At 33.7% G+C, this 18,003-nt stretch overlaps 1 protein-coding gene across 2 annotated transcripts in view; it reads left to right on the top strand.

Moving 5' to 3' along the window:
* cntnap2a (contactin associated protein 2a) overlaps positions 1-14,065 on the top strand; it is a 352,125-nt gene extending 338,060 nt beyond the window's left edge. For both annotated transcript variants that reach the window (XM_042752140.1, XM_042752141.1), the window contains 3 exons: positions 11,436-11,666; positions 12,230-12,301; positions 12,941-14,065. In XM_042752140.1, coding sequence (XP_042608074.1) covers positions 11,436-11,666; positions 12,230-12,301; positions 12,941-13,140 — 503 coding nt within the window. In that variant the 3' untranslated portion in view covers positions 13,141-14,065. The remainder of the gene's footprint in view (positions 1-11,435; positions 11,667-12,229; positions 12,302-12,940) is intronic.
* Positions 14,066-18,003: the final 3,938 nt, after the last annotated feature.

Genomic DNA, 18,003 nt, shown 5'->3' with positions numbered 1-18,003 from the left:
AATAACAACCTCTGTGTCTCTCCATATCACCGTATGCTGCGTATGCTATTCTGTATCAGCGCGACACAAGAATGCGCTGTTTCTACGTGTATTTATTTTTATTTTTTTATTATTATACCTTTATTTAACCAGGGAAAAAAATCACATTGAGATAGGTATCTCATTCACAAGTGAGCCCTGGCCAAGGTAACAGCACACAGTGAACATGATAGAAACAGACAAAGTAAAATAAGTTTTTTATATGGTGATATGGAGAGACACAGAGGAGACTGTTAACATAGGAATTGTTGAACAGGCCTCCCAGTTTTCATCCAAAATATCTTTAATTGTGTTCCGAAGACGACAAAGCTTTAATGGGCTTGGAACGACATGGAGGTAAGTGATTAATGACAAAATTTTCATTTTGGGGTGGTGTACCCATTCAACTGTTTTTTCTCAGATTCTGTTAATATACTTCAGACCCTCCATGAAACCTAATGCTTTAAAAATGTCTGTCATTGTGGTGTTTTTTTTTCATCTCCATTTGTCTTTGCATTTAAATGAAAATCTTACATAAAACAAATTTATATATATATATATATATATATATAGTGCTCCTGTAGCTCAAGTGGTAGAGCATTGCGTTACCAAGTGCAAGGTTGGGGGTTCGATTCCCCGGGAACACATGATAGGTAAAAATTGATAGCCTGAATGCACTGTAAGTCGCTTTGGATAAAAGCGTCTGCTAAATGCATAAATTTAATTTAATTTTATTTTTATATATATATATATATATATATAGAGAGAGAGAGAGAGAGAGAGAGAGAGAGAGAGAGAGAGAGAGAGAGAGAGAGAGAATTAATTGATTAATTAACAATTAATCGCATCCAAAATAATACTTTGTGTTTGCATAATATATGTGTGTGTACTGTGTATATGTATATATAAATACTTGTATATATTTCAGAAATATTTATGATTTAAATGATTTATAAATGTAAATATATATTACATATATTTCTTAAATGCATACCTGTATGTGTGTATATTTACATGTATACACAAATATACACACATATTATGTAAACACAAATGTTTATTTTAATAATATATATATATATATATATATATATATATATATATATATATATATATATATATATATAAGACAATTGCGAGGTATAAAACTATATATATATATATATATAAAACTATATATATATATATATATATATATGATTAATACCTCGCAACTCTGTTTTTTTGTTTTTTTTTCTGAATTTTCAGTTTACATCTTGTAACTGTTTTTTTCCCACCATGAAAAAAAAAGGTAATTGTGACTTTTTATCTTTTTTCTCGCAATTGTAATTTTCTCACAGTTTACACTTTTCTCCTCACAATTGCGTGTTCATATCTCACAATTCTGCTTTTGTTTTTGGAGAGTTGTGGGGAAAAAATTGTGAGATTTAAACTCAGAGTTGCATAAAAAAATTCTAAATAGTCAAGTAGCAACAAAAGTACCTTTTTATTGTATTTTTTATCCTGTGGCAGAAACAAGCTTCTATAGTAATTATCAGTACAAAGTCACAAATGTCCTTTATTAAACAAGTGTGACTCAGACATTGTTTAGAGAACTAATTCCATTCAATAAGAACTTTCATTTTATTTAATTTTTTTCCCTTTTATTTTCAATTTCTTTTTTTTTCTTTTTTTTTCTTATCTCTTGCTGTTTCTTCAGTTGATTAAAACCACCAAAAGCAGAATCACCTCTGCAGTGTTCTGCCCTAAAGCCTTCATAGCATTAAACAGGCTAAGTCAGGAGATTTCATTCCTAATTAAATTACTCCAACGGATGTCCTATTCATCAGTCCAGATGTATGTGAAGAGATTTTTGCCATCCTTGAATCAATTCTGAACGGCCTCATCACCCATGATTCATATGGTGAGATGATTCATCATCCTGCACATATGTGCTTCGGTTGGGGTGTAACTGGATGTAACAGTGGCTTTTGAATTCAAGCACTCCCACCTCAAGATAAAGATTCAGACTACAAAAATAACATACAAAGCAGTTTGAATTACATTTTTAACATAAGAATTCATGTGGCTGCATTAACAAAAACAAAAGCTTCATAATTCTGCTTTCAAAGTGTTAACCAGATTGTAAATCTAATATTACTGCAATGAAAAAATGATTCCATTGAGTCTGTTTTGATACAGTCATTAAGTACCAGTTATGAGAAGCCCCCTAAAACCCTGACAATTTAAGACGAGAATATTGTAAAGATTTATAGCCTGCTACACCCTCGCGGGGCCGATTTACATTACAAAGGAGCACAAAAGATTTAATTTAGATGAGTGATAGCCTCATAATGTTCCCTGAGGACTAAACACTATTCACTCAGTCTCTCTCATGTGTTTACTGTATGTATCACTTACAGCTGAGTGTGTAGTTTGCAGAGCAATATTTAGAGTATTTTTCTACTTTGTGTCTATGGAGCAAATCTGTCGCAAACTGTCGATTACCACTGACAATAAAGTTTAAACTTGTTCTTTAATTTAAAAAATGCAATTAGAGACTCTAACAATGGAGTTTTACCAGCCCAGTTTTAGCAAAAGTTTTAATAATAAAATTGATTTTAATTAAATGTATGTTATGCTTAAATTTACATAATAACTTAAATATAGTGCTGTTAAATGATTAATCACGATTAATTGCAAAAAAATAGTTTTTTGTTTACATAATGTACAGAGCCGTGAAAAGGTATTTGCCCCTTTCAAGGTATTTTTTTTTTTTTGCGTATGTGTCACACTTAAAAGATTCAGATCATCAAACTACACAAAGACAACCAAAGTAAATACAAAATGCAGTTTTTAAATAATGATTTCATTTTTAAGAGTAAAAAGCTGTCCAAGACTGCCTGGCCCTAAGTGAAAAAGTAATTGCCCCCTAAATCTAATACAGGTTGTGAATATAATTTATATTATATATAAATATATTTAATATAAGCATAACATATTTTTCTGAAATACATGCATGTGTGTGCATTTATATATACATAATATACACAGTACACACACACACATATTATGTAAACAAAAACTTATTTCAGATGTGATTAATCGCGATTAATCGTTTGACAGCACTAATTAAATATTAATATAATATCTTGAAAATATTATTTAAATAAAATAGATTACAAACAGAAAATCATTTTATTATTTAAAAAAAATAAATTTTATTAAATAAATAAACACATTCCTGTTTAAATAAGTAAAATAAAATATTTTTTTATTAAATAAATTTTATTTAAAATAAATAAATAAACTCTTCAAATGGAAATATACCAGCTATTGTAGAGAAATACATTACACTTAAAAATATACACAAGTTAAATATTAATATAATGTTGAAAATATTTTTTTAATATTTTTTTTAAGAGAAAATGTATTGAGATTCTTAAAATGGAAATCTGCCCAATGGAACAAAAGGATTAATGTTGAAATGATTTATTAATTTTAATATAAAAATGCATTATGTAAATATTAATATAATTTTATATCTTAAACTAAAAATATTATATTAATTTTAATATAAAATATATAATAATATTACATAATATATAAATAATACATAATAATAAATATTATATAATGTTGAATATATTATTTAAAAAATAAAAAATTATAACTAAAAAAATAAAAAACTGTCAAAGTACTTTTGAGAGCCAGAGCTGACAGAGCAAGTTTTTACTACTGACTCACCAGTGTTTCCCACACAAAGACTATAGCAGAACAGTCATTTGGACTAGACTGCATGATGTCAGGAAAACAAAATTATATTCAGTTACACTGAACAGACTTGCTTAGCTTCTCTGAAAGACATCCTGATGGAGTCCGCCTGGTCTCCATCAAAGCCTTGTTGAACAGATGGATGATGTCATTGGCTATTCTGTGCTCATTGCACGGCTCTGGGTGCAGTCATCATCCAGCGTGGAGGGGGCTCCAGATCCAGACGACAGTGGAATCCAGTTTCCAGGTGTTGCTGCGGCAGGATATCAATGAGTGCGGAACAGGAGAGGGGCTGCAGTCTGTGACCAGCCAGCCCCAGCTGCAGACGTACACACACACACAAACACAGGCATCCGCAGCGTGGAGAGGAGCATACATTGACAGAGAAGAAGGCTGGCATTTTGGAAGAAGAAAGTGAGATACAGCTGATAACAAACGCTTGTCAGGCAGGTAATGTTTGCTTTCTGTACTGCATCATTGAGGGGTTTGAATGAGGATGCAAGACTGTGTTTCCAGGGTGAAGGATGCCGTACATGTGTTTAGTGTGTTTGGATATTCCACTGATCACCCACAGTAGTTTTTTATCTATTTCTGTTCCTAATATTGAATTAGAATCAGAATGTATTGTAGCATTGTTTGGTTATTGATTTGTTGGGCAGATTGTCTGCGTTGCTGAAATATGTGTGTGGTGCAGATAGTATAAGGTGGTTCCAAGGGTGGCTGATGGAAGAATAAGAAGAAACACTGAGGTTTGAATTCACAAAATGTATTGGTATTTTTTGTGCAATATATTTCAATACAAAAACCTGCAGCTTTTTATATATTATATATATATATATATATTATATTATATATATATATATACATACACACACACACACACACACACACACACATATATACATATACATTTTTATCTCTCTTTCAGACTCAATCCTGGGGGTATATATAAATACATTCAACATTTCCATTACAGGAATAATTTTCTTTTTAAAATATGTTGTTTTAATATGTTTTTTTTCCTGTATTTTTTTTTTATATCTACTATATATGCTGTATTTATTAGATTCTGGAGTTGTGGAGAACTCACATTTAAACACAAGGCCACCTTTTCTATTTCAATTATGGATTGCACTTTGTACACCAAATGCAGATAACATTATTACGCATCATTATTGGCTGATAAAGCGACCGTTTTACATTTTTTCAGGTATCTGGTCTAAAGTCGAATGATGCTGTACAGTAAAGTACGGCAGATTGCAATAGTCTGCTGTACAAAGAGCAAATTTCGTTGTGCAAATTGAGTTCAGCACTAATTGTGGTGGGCATGTTTGCAGTATTACTTGATTTGCATAATCCATTTAGTGAATATAGCTGTGTGTTTCCTAAACAACATGCCTTTGCTGCGGGTATTTCTGAGGTTGCTCTCTGATCCTGTTGTCACGTGATGTTGGACAGGTGTCGTTCTGTCTCAGTCTGTTAGCACATGGTGCATCATGCAACAGGATCTGAAGATTGGCCTCTTTCATTCTGAGCAGTATAGCAAGATGACATAAAATGAGGTAAAATGAAATGTTAGGCCATCATGATATGTGTTGACAGTGTCATTGTAATTCACATTATCACTTTTATTTTGGTCCAGCATCTCCCACCTCCTTTTCTCTCACACTCCTGCTACACCGGCTTCCATTTGTTACCATGGCAACCCTTTCATCCCACCCCTTCTCTCCATCTCCCAACCCATCCATCAAAAGACAGTCTTCAATCCCTCATTTGCCCCTCTTTCCCTTTCTCTCCCCCGCAATAATGGCCCCTACCAGGATAGCAGTGTTTACTTTAATGTCTCTGAATAATTCATAGGGTTTCTCAGCAACTCAAAGACAAAAGAGCTGTTAAAATAATTGTATGGGTATTCAAATAGCAGTTTTACTTGCACTGCATAATTCTACATATCTCTTCTCAGCGTGAAATGTTTTTAAAGTGATATACTGTATTGTGTTGACTGCAGTAAGGAACGTGGCTTGTGGAAGGCAGTATCAGTTGCTTCTGGCGAGTTTTACAGTGCATATCTTGTCTCTGTTTTCTACACCGAACTGCATTATAAAAGAGGAAGAAGCATTTACAGCAGGTGGCTACAGGTGTGGGTGCATTGCAGTACAAGTTGGTGCTGTCAAGGAAATTATATGATCATGTTTTTATGATTTAGCAAGTTTTATGCTATAAATGCATGCTTCGCAAGGGGGGTGCGAGGCCCAGTGTGAAGTTGACGTGCGAGGCCCTCAGCAATTTTGTTTGTGTGTGTTGGGGGGGGGGCTTCTATAGTAATGAAAACAACTTTAACGCATCTTACACGAATCATGGTCAAGCACACGATCATAAGAATTGTAAGATCTACTACATAACCATAATAATAATAATAATAATAATAATAAAGCAATTAAATAAGTAAATAATAATGTTAAAATAAGTTCTAGGTTTATAGTTATTTATGAAGAGTTCAGATGCAAAAACAAGTATGCCTCTAATCTAAAATTTTCTTCTAAAATGGTTATTTTCTCAGGCTCCTATGTTTATGTTCAGTTATTTTACTTTAATGGTAAAGAAAAAAACTATTCATTGCCATTAAAGTGAAATTACTGAACCTACACAGGAGCCTGAGAAAAAAAAAAAAAGACCAGCCTAAAAGTTTAACTTTTTGTCATCCTAACAGCTTTACTTATTATTATACAGAGTTTATACTGTCAATCAGCTATGACTATTTTAGTCTTTCAAAGGACAAAATGGGTGGAAAAATAGTAATAAAAATTTGAAATAAATGACATAAAATGCAGGCCAGGAGCGAGGCCCTCTAGAGGCAAGAGGCCCGGTTCGGTCACACACTTGGCACAGCCCTTGCCATGGTACTGCATGTAAGTATATATTGTATGGGTCAAAATTATCGATTTTTCTTTTATGCCAAAAATCATTAGGATATTAAGTAAAGATACATTGTTAAGAAATCATTTGGACAACTTTAAAGGCGATTTTCCCAGTATTTTGAAAATAGTTTTTTATTTTTTATTTTTTTGCACCCTCAGATTCCAGATTTTCAAATAGTTGTATCTCGGCCAAATATTTTCATAATAAACCATACATCAATGGAAAGCTTATTTATTCAGCTTTCAGATGATGTATAAATATCAATTTAGAAAAATTGACACTTAAAATTGGTTTTGTAGTCCAAGGTCACACACATACACACACACACACACACACACACACACACACACACACACACACACCACACACACATATATATATATATATATATATATATATATATATATATATATATATATATAGATATATATATATATATTCAAATTTTACAAAAAAAAATACCACACCACAATACTTTTGCCCATTTTAATTTAATTTATATATATATTCAATATATCTTCAATACAAGTAAATACATGTCACATTTGAAGAAAAAGTAAGGTTGAAACTAAATAAATTTTCTATGTCAAAAAAAAAAAAAAGTTTTTCACTGAGCTTTACTGTTCCTATATATTTATAAAACATATATTTAGCACATATTTAGAATGTATTTTGACCACAAATAACAAAAATTGCAGCTCTGGATGCTTTTGTTTACCAGCAAAATTTGATCATATGCTGCACACAAGCACACTGAAATAATGAGGTGTGGTGATGCTGGGCGGGGGGAGATGCCACCACCATTTTTAGGTCACACCATCCACCCTTTCTTCATATCAGCCAGATCTTGACCTTGAATCTAATTAACCTGAATCGTATTGCTCTGCACCACACTAAAAGCACCATATGCCCTCCAAGATCAACAGGACACAGACCGCCAGCTGTAATCATCTGCTTTTATTTATCAGTCAATCACAGGGAGATAAACAAAAGAATTGTGAAAATCAATGTTTGTTTGTTCCCATAACTATGACTCGAGGTAAAGTTTGCAGTGTTGAGGAACAAAGAAACTGCAGTGCTCCCTCCTCCCTCTTAATGTCGGAGGAAAGCAGAACTGTGGCTGATTGGATTCCATCTGCTTGCAGTATAAAACATTTCATCAAGGGGGTAAAAACCATATAATGAAAGTCCAGTTTGCACAAAACAAGGGGTAATGTAAGTGCAAACACTGCAGCATGTTTCTAATAATCAGAGCATCATGAAGAGCAAGAGGGAAATCTCCAGAGCTTTCCACCTGAATTTGCAGCAGCAACAATCAGTCAATTCTCATAAATATTCTAGCCACGTTTCACGCCTCTGAGGAACCAATACACAGCAGAACGTGTTATATTTCATACAACAAACATGAACCTGAATAGCTTTAATACGTTTTCCAGTCAGGTGTTCTGCAGTGGCTATGTTCTTTTAAATCATTGAAAATATTTGCGTTTTAAAGTAGATTTTTGATGTGAATGATAATCGTTTGATTTGCTATGCTTTGGTGTAATTTTTCATACAAGTGATAAGATACACTCAAATTACTCTCTGTAGTTTCATATTCTAGTAATTTAAAGCAAAGGAAATAATAGAATTTAATGAGATTCACATCAGATATGTAACGTCTCTACAGCTCTGTTGTTTCTTATTACCCCAGTCGTTTCACATTGAGAAACAGATCACTGAAACTGAAATTCAAGCAGATCAGATTTCGTGTATTGGTATTCATAGGAGTCTTGCTGAAAATGAACAAGTGTTCTGTCTGGCTTGTGCTGGCAAGAATCTGAGATGGAGACTAGTATTCATGAGGATGTTATCTAATTTCTTTTCTTTCTGCTGAGCATTGAGCTGCGAGGTTGACTTTAGTTGTGTGGGGAGGTCATTTATTTTTTGCTGAATCGGGGGTGAAATCAAATTTTTGCCCTGTGAACCCCAGCATTTGGAATATTTTTGTGTTTTGGCCTGTTAATTCTGGATGTAGCGAACATTTGGTGACTTTCATTAGTGCAACACATGAGCATGGAACTTCTTAAATGCTTTTTTTATGTCTTGTACCCTGCAGCCCAAGACTGGTTGCCCACTGAAGCTAAGCAGGGCTGAGCCTGGTCAGTACCTGGATGGGAGACCTCCTGGAAAAACTAGGTTGCTGTTGGAAGAGTTGTTAGTGAGTCCTGGAGGAACTAGGTTGCTGTTGGAAGAGTTGTTAAGGGTGCTCACCTGTAACCTTGCTTTTTACCAATGATGTCAAGAAGCACCGTCTTTCGGATGAGACGTTAAATCGAGGTCCTGACTCTCTGTGGTCATTAAAAATCCAATGCCACTTCTCGTAAAGAGTAGGGGTGTAACCCCGGTGTCCTGGCCAAATTGCCCCCTTGGCCTTTGTCAATCATGGCCTCCTAATAAACCCCAACCACTTGGTGGTTGAGGAGAGACCCCCCCACATAATTGTAAAGCGCTTTGGGTGTACAACAATACACAATAAGGCTCTATATAAATGCATCATTCATTCATTCATTCATTCATTCATTGTACCCTGCAACATGTTACAATAAAAATATTGTTTTAAATGGTCAGTTTATTATCAGTTATCATTTTATGGAACCATTTGTTTTATTTAACAAAAGTGACAGTAAAGAAATTTACAATATCTATTTAAATGCTGTCCCTTATGAATTTTTCTCAACAAAGAATCCTGAAAAAAAAAATGTAGGATGATTTCCACAAAAATGTTAAGCTGCACAATGAATTAAAGCATTCAAGAAATTAATTTAAATAAAATAATGTTTCTTAAGCACAAAATCAGCGTATTAGAATGATTTCTGAAGGATCATGTGACACTAAAAACTGGAGTCATCATAGGAATAAATTACAATTTAAACATTTAAAAAGAAAACAGTTGTTTTAAATTGTAATAATATTATTTAAAAAAAATTTAACTAAAAAAAATCTAGTGTTTGCAGTATATTTTAACAAATAAATGCAGACTTAGAGAACATAAAAGATATTTAAAAAAATCTTACCTTCCCCAAACTTTTGAATAATAGTACTATACTATACATATATAAATTCATTAAAAAAATTACACTTAATTGTGTATCGTTTATTGGTGCAAATAAGTTTCATGAGTTGAACTGCAATTTAAAAGGCATTCTTAATTCACATCTGAGTGTCTCACAACCTTAAATCTCTGATATATCTCTCATGCACCCCCACTGCCAAACTGTTTTACTGTGATACTCTGAATAAAAAATCATCATCCCTATGAAGTGTTCTTGATGCAACACTGACAGCTTGCATTGTTTTTTATGTATTGTTCTCATTGTGTGTTTTTCATGTGGGGTCTTTTACCGTAGAGACAGTGTGTACTTTACCCCTGGCTGTGGTGAGAGAATGCTGAATTTAGCAGCGCACCGCAGCTGCTTTGAAGAGGCTTCACAAACACAAGTTTGAAGAGGTTTCGTCTGTAATGTGCAGCAGTTAGAAGGACTCTTTTGTCTGTGTTTGGTGGAGGGGGTTTGGTAGGCAAATCTCTGCTGCGCTTTAAAGGGAACCAGGATATGTTAGTGTGCCTGGAGACAAGAAAAAGGGAGGAGAGAAAAGAGTAGAAGTGTAATAGAAAGTGTTTAATAAAAATGCCGGAGGACTGGGTTTTAATCTTATGTCAGGATTACTCTGCTGTTTGGATTTAAATATCAAAGAGTATAAAGATCAGTTTGGAATGTTGAGTAGCAATCGAGGTTTAAAGGGATAGTTCTCCCAAAAATGTCAATTTCAAACCTGTATGACTTACTTTCTTCTGCAGAGCATAAAAGAAGATGTTTTGAAGAATGTTCTAGTCGCTCTTGTCAAAAAGAGCACAAATACCATGAAAGTGGCACATAAGTCTCATATTATGAGCCCTCTGAAGTCATAAGAGAGACTTATGTGGGAAACAAATAAGTGTTATTTTAGGATTATTTGTTTGCTATTTTAACTTTTTTATTATTATTATTGATTTAGCTTGTATTTTCTTATATTTTCAGCTTTCATTTTAATTTTAGTTCACATTGTAGTAATTTATGTGCATTTGTCATTTTTTAATGCGTCTAATTAGCTTTCATTTATATTCAATTCAGATTTTTTAGAAATCATTTCAGTACTTATTTAAATAAATTATTTTATTTAAAATAACAGCTTATAGTATTTCATTTAGTTGCCCATGCAATAACAATTTTCATTTAAGCTTTTCATCTAATATTAATTTTTTGCTTTATTTCAGATTTATTTCAGTTAAGCAAACTATTTTTAATAGTTTTAGTTTTAGTTAAGAAACAAACCACTGGATCAAAACAAACTAATTGGTTGCATTTAAAATCTGTAAACCTTTAAATGGGAATGGCATACATCCAGAGAGCAATTTATTATCAACATGTTTGTAATTCAAGTGAAAATGATACATTCTTTGTTCAGATACAGTTGTTCCCTCAAGGTTTTATTTTAGGATGCCACTGTAATGCATATCTGATGAATGTGCATTATACATGAACATGCATTGATCTTATTCTTTCATTGCAGTGAAATGGAACATATTTCCTGGAACAAGGCTTGGATCAGTTTTCTGCAGTTATCTTGTATTTCAGACTGTCTGACATTTCAAACATCTAGATGCTGATTATTCTCTCGCTCTTAGTCTAACTTTAGATGCCTATCTGTATCTCTTCTTCTTGCAGAAACCGGGTACATTGATCCAGTGATTATTGAAAAATACAACACCCCCGGGTTTGTGGGTTGTCTGTCCAGAGTGCAGTTCAACAGCATTGCTCCTCTGAAAGCCGCTCTCAGGTCCCGTGGTTCTGTTCCTGTCTCTCACCAGGGTAAACTGGTGGAATCCAACTGCGGAGCTTCACCCCTTACAATCCCACCCATGTCTGCTGCAACCGACCCGTGGCACCTAGATGCAGGTCAGCACATTTAAACAACTTCAAGAGGTCTTGAAGTCCCGGAAATGCACTGACATCTCCCAGGAGTGGTGTAAAACACATTTAATTTTCAATGCTAGTTTATTGATTGCATCATTGCATTGCATTGACCTGACCAACGAGATCTAGCTGCTGTAAACCACTTTATAGAAACCAACCTAAATGTGTGTTTTAACTGCAACATTTCATTATATTGATTTCAGTCTGGTTTAAACGTGAAAAACAGATACAGAACAAAAATTCTAAAAAGGTCAATGGCCAGTTAGTGGACAAAATGACTTCTGTAAAGGCCAATATGCTTTATTCAGCTATAAGTGCATTGGTGCATTAAATTAAACCATTATATGTTTACTTATCTGACAAACATAATCTACTAAAAATAATCTGCTTGTAATTTATTTGGCATATAGAAAATTATTAATTCTTTTCTCAGACACATCAGACTGTTCAGTGTTTTCTCATGTCTATCAGGCTTATTATAGTTAACTAAAGCTATTAAAACTATATAGACATTCAATTATTATAAATATTATGATCTCCTACAGGTGCTGATTTCCCCTTCAATGAAGAAAGAGTGATACCAGATGGAGTAAACAGGAATTCGGCTATAATAGGAGGTGAGATGGATACATATTCTTATCTAATTCTGATGAACAATCGCTTCTAAGTTATAAGTTATCTAAGTTTTAAGTTATCTATTCTTTATACATTAAGGGTGTATTTCATCCAAAAATGAAAAAATTTGCTGAAAATGAACTCACTCTTAGGCCATTCAATATTTAGTGTGTTTCTTCATCAGAACAGATTTGTGGAAATTTAGCATTACATCACTTGTTCATCCTCTGCAGTGAATGGGTGCCGTCAGAATTAGAGTCCAAACAGCTGATAAAAACATCACAATAATCCACATGACTCCAGTCCGTCAAATAACATCTTATGAAAAACATCTTGATGGATTTCATTATTACAAACACAGCTTTTCTCTTATTTTCTCTTCGTGTAATTGATGGACTGGATTCATATGGATTACTTGTGGATAATTGTGATGTTTTTATCAGCTGTTTAAACTGATTCTGACAGCACCCATTCACTGCAAAGGATCCATTGGTGAGCAAGTGATATGATGCTTATTTTTCCCAAATCTGTTCCAATAAAGAAACAAATTCATCTATATCTTGGATATAATTTCATACATTTTCTGCGACATTTCCTTTCAAACTGTTCCTTTAACTGTGGCGAATGTATTTTCCTTGCAGGTATCATTGCAGTGGTGATCTTCACTATTCTGTGCACACTGGTGTTTCTGATCCGGTACATGTTCCGCCATAAAGGCACCTACCACACCAACGAGGCCAAGGGGGGAGAGTCATCAGAGTCAGCCGATGCGGCCATTATCGGCACCGAGGCCAATTTCACAGAGACCATCGATGAAAGCAAGAAAGAATGGTTCATCTAATGGGGGTGTACAGACTCTTTCAGAAGAGTGTCAGAACTAATGTTTTGGGATCAAGCTCATCACCAGTTTGAGAAACTGTACTGTACATAGTGGCTGGCTTGTCTCTTTCTATTGTGTTTTGGCAGAAGTCTTTTAAGTGTGTAAACTCTGGATCACATTAATAAATCATGTGTTCTTTTTTTTAACAGAAACATAATCATTTGCTAAAATCCTCTTTTATGGAAATTTTTTATGTATGTTTAATCATTTTCTTCACGTGCTTAATCTTACAAAAAGTCCTTGTGTGGAAAATGTTTTAGACAGTCTGTAAATGTTAAATGCTCTATATGAATATTTGTATTTAATTCATTGCACAAACGACAGAGATATAAGTTCTAGATGACATCAGATTGTATATCATCAGTGAGGGGAAGAAAAACAAGGCATGCACCAAGAATTATGTCAAATCGATGCTGTCTGTTTGTAGCCTTCTGCACAGCTATGCTCATTTATTTCTTGTGGAAGCCTTCAGTTTATTGTTCCTTGCCAAACACCTCTCAGTCTTAAGCATTTGTTTTGCTGAAGGCATGTATCATGGCATAAAGATGTTATTTTGAGAGATCATTTTGTCTGTGATTCATTTATGCAGGCTGTGGTAAAGCATTGGCATAGTGGCATCTATTTGGCAGATGAAAACCCAAACATGTATCATCAACGTTTGTCATTGAAGATGAAGAAGGTGGGACCATTGACACCCAATTTAATGACTTAATTCAAGGTGCCTTTAGGATTCAGCCAGCCGTCTGTGGAGAATTACTTTGGTTAAATAGATAAGAGGAGAATCCCCAAAAATTAAATGGCTGTTTGTATTTATTTGATATATTTGACTGAGAGGAAAGCAGACCCAGTGGTTATGAGTTTAGAAGTGTTTGGAAGAGCAATGTCATATAATTTTTTTTTTTGCACTATGTATTTTGTCAAATTACTTTCAACATTTTTTAAGTATTATTTACTTTTTTAAATAAAATGTCAAATAAAACGTCATTTACATACAGATTATCCATTCTCTCAGAGGTTGGTTGACGGATTTAGACAACCAGTGTCTGTTATTTATTATAAATATCTAGGTTTAGAATTATGACCCATCCGCCATGCATTGGAGTAATTCTGAGTCTCTGATCTTAATAGTTTATCATTCTCCCATAGAGATATCAAGCTAAATTTGATTGTTGTTTCATCAGCTCTCTTATTTATGTGGTTTTGCAAAAAAAGTAGATATGTATCTTCTTAATATTATTTTTGAAAAGTATATGGGTAATGACATATGTTTGGGTTTGTGTTCACAATCACATCTCAGACTATAACCATGATATTTTAGTTAAATATTTCTCAAATTGACATTTTGGAGCATATAATGCAGGATTCGTGAGATTGTACAAGAGTCTTGATGAGTTACACTTTTATATTCTAATATCAATTTCTTCACCCCTCATTTACAATGAAAATATAAACATTGTTTTGTATTATTGTAAGGTTAGTCAGTTAGGATTCACAATAAAGGAAATATATGAATATATTTTTATGAGGATATTTTGTAGAAGACCTAGCCTTTCATTGTGTCTCATCTATATGTATTAGAAGAAGGACTGTCAAAGTGTTCTCAAAATCTGTGAAGAAAAAAAGATGTACTTGAACGTTCCTTGTATGGAGACAGAAAGCTTTGATCATTTTAATTGTCATAATATGACCCCTTTTCATTTACCTTTTACAGTATTATTCTTTAGACATGTTGAATTTATGTTTTGTGAAGGTGACTTTTGTTTCTTTTTATGACACGAGTTTACAAAATAATAAAACCTTTTCTATTATTTATTAAACCCAGCTCAGTTCTGCTGTCTCTCATATGGCACATGTATAGGCCTTTTTATTAATTGTAAATATAGGATTTTTTTGATCACAGCAATTCAAGGCTTTGACATTTTATTGTTTTTGAGTAAATATATGAGTGAAAGTGTAAACAAAATAACATTTACTCATCTGTATCTCATATTACGATTGCATTCTGCTCGTGTATTAAACTTGTTTTAACGGCAGCATGACCACTGTATGTGAAATTGTACATACTGTACTTTAAACTATTGTGCAATATCACAATTGTATTTACTCCTGGGGGCATATTTTTTACCTTTTGTTATGATGTTGACAAGTCAGGAATGAATAGTACAATACTTTTTATATTTAGAGCAACTCAGTTCTCGACTGGCTGTTTAACGTAAAATATTTGTACTGACCTCTTTTCATCCATCTCATTACTGTGTGAGGTCTGATTGCAAAAAAGAGAATTCCTCATTAATGTGGCTATTCTTATGGGAAGGGAATAAAAAGAAGTAGCCTACCTAACTAATATGTTTGTTGTGTTTTTTTTTCACATTAGATGGAACTTCAAATGTTACCGTATATCAAATTATATTAATATATTATTGAGTTAAATATATATGAATATTGAGTTGTCTGTCAGTCCTTATAAAGTTACATTATCAGACATCACTATGTATGAAGAAAACTAAAATTATTTTATTAAATGTATACTGTGTAACACAAGGTTACTCAAGCTATAATAAAGAGAGATGTTCAATGTGGATACTGCATGGTATGCATATAAAACTGAAGTCCATAATAATTTGTAAACTAGAGGTCTCTTATGTTGACATGATGTGATGACTCTTATGAAGTGGAATTTAGTCAGCTGCTGCCCAAGCATCTCAGAGCTACAGTTACAGTTACAGCAGCTATATTATGAATGTAATTGAATGGATTCAGGATCTGAGAAGGATGATTGGGATCTTGAAAGGGATATGGAGTGGCAAAAGGCTACTAATAAGCGTAAGAAAAGAAAGAGTAATGGATCAGGAATAGAAGCAGATGATACTGTTAAAAAAGTGAGACGACATGACAATGTCTGGCAGTGAGATGCAAACATGGGGAGAGTTGTAACAACACCATTTCCACCAATCAGGGATAAGCTAGGAGTCCTATAAAATTTACGGTAAACAAAAACAGCAGCTGTGGTTGACGGAATTTTACTGTAAAAAATATGGTAGCAACATTTTAGGTTTTATGGTTTTAACTTCAATTTACAGTTAAATACTGTAATTTCATTAAATGATATAATGTTAATATACCAACCTATTGAAGTACTGAAATCTGTTTTGTACCTTTGTAATACACTGATAACCACCAAATGCAGGTGGTGATGAGAAAGTCACATGATGAACCAAAGCCCATCACAAGCAGCTTTTAAATAATAACATAGAAGGTGCTCAGTGTCATTCACACAAACACTAAACACCATCAAGGTAACACACAGGAAACTGAAATAATGCAACAGACATTAATTTAACAACATTACGTGTAACACACAACCCTAATATACAAAACTGATAAGAAAAAACAAAGATACATAGCTATTTCTACAAAAAAAACACATCAAATTTGAAATGTAACGCAGGGAATTCTGGGAATGTCAATTTACGGTTATTCACCGTATATAGAAGAGGAATTAACCATAAACCATTTAACATTTTTTACGATGTAGATATATGCAGATTTTATAAAGAAAAAAAATGATTTTGGTGTAATACCATGACTGAGGTACCTTTGAGCAAGGCACCGAACCCCCAACTGCTCCCCAGGCACTGCAGCATAAATGGCTGCCAACTGCTCCAGGTGTGTGTTCACGGTGTGTGTGTGTGTGTTCACTGCTGTGTGTGTGCACTTTGGATGGGTTAAATGCAGAGCACGAATTCTGAGTATGGGTCACCATACTTGGCTGTATGTCACGTCACTTCACTTCAACTGTGGTGAACGACATGCAGCTTATAAAGGATGCATGAAGCAAATACAGGCTAAAGAAGCTCAGAAAATCAAAATAATGTCTCTTTGCAGAAGCTCTAATGAAAGTACCAGACGTAACCAAGCTTAGCCAAAGTTATGGTAATAAACTTGCAGAAGCAGTAGCAGAAAAAAAAAAAAAAAAAAAAAGGCAGGAGCTCAGAATATTAAGAGAGAATCCTCTCATCGATGCAAAATTTAAAAAGAGACAGAGTTAGTGGACAGAACAAAGTTTGTGGCATTCATATGTAAAGTAGTGTATATCAGAATTGAGCAGAATGATAGAAAGGAAAGAACTGACAGTAATTGACGCAGCAAAGAAGTACCTAGGAATTTCTAGTTCCGAAACTAAAGCTATATTTGAAATGATGAATCCACTAAACTATGAATCTAGTAAAACAAAAACAAAACCAAGACTTTGTAAAAAGAGCATAATAGGACCCCTTTTAAAATTTCTAACTAGGAGTCTTAGCTTAAAAGTGATTCGGGACCAATCTGAGAGCAACTCTGAGCGAATGAAAGAAAAAACTTTTATCATAGTGAGGAGGCAGGAAGGGGCGCTGCACAAGATCCCGGGCCCTATGCATAGGCAGTCCTGATGGGCCCCCATGCCCCCCACCATGAAAATATCCAGGTAAAATAAAATATATTCCAGACTTTTCAAGGGCCCTCTCTTCCTTTGGGGCCCTGGTAATCAGTACTGGTTTTACCCCCAGTCCGACGCCCCTGGGTAGATGTAGGAAAGATGTGGTGATTTTAACTAGATTACAATTTAGACACACAGGACTAAATGCATCACTATCTAAATAGGTAAACATATTACAGGTTAATGCCTTTTGTGGGGTAATAGAAACTGTTGAACATGTTATATTAATATGTCGGAAACTTAAAAGGTAATACTAAGGGGAAAAAATAAGATAAATTGGATATTAGGAAAAGGATAAAAAGAAGGTATTAATCAAAGAATATTACTGGAATATATAGTAGAAACAG

Source organism: Cyprinus carpio, chromosome B24, assembly GCF_018340385.1.
Source record: "Cyprinus carpio isolate SPL01 chromosome B24, ASM1834038v1, whole genome shotgun sequence".
Lineage (NCBI taxonomy): Eukaryota > Metazoa > Chordata > Actinopteri > Cypriniformes > Cyprinidae > Cyprinus > Cyprinus carpio.
This window is presented reverse-complemented; position numbering and strand designations above follow the sequence as displayed.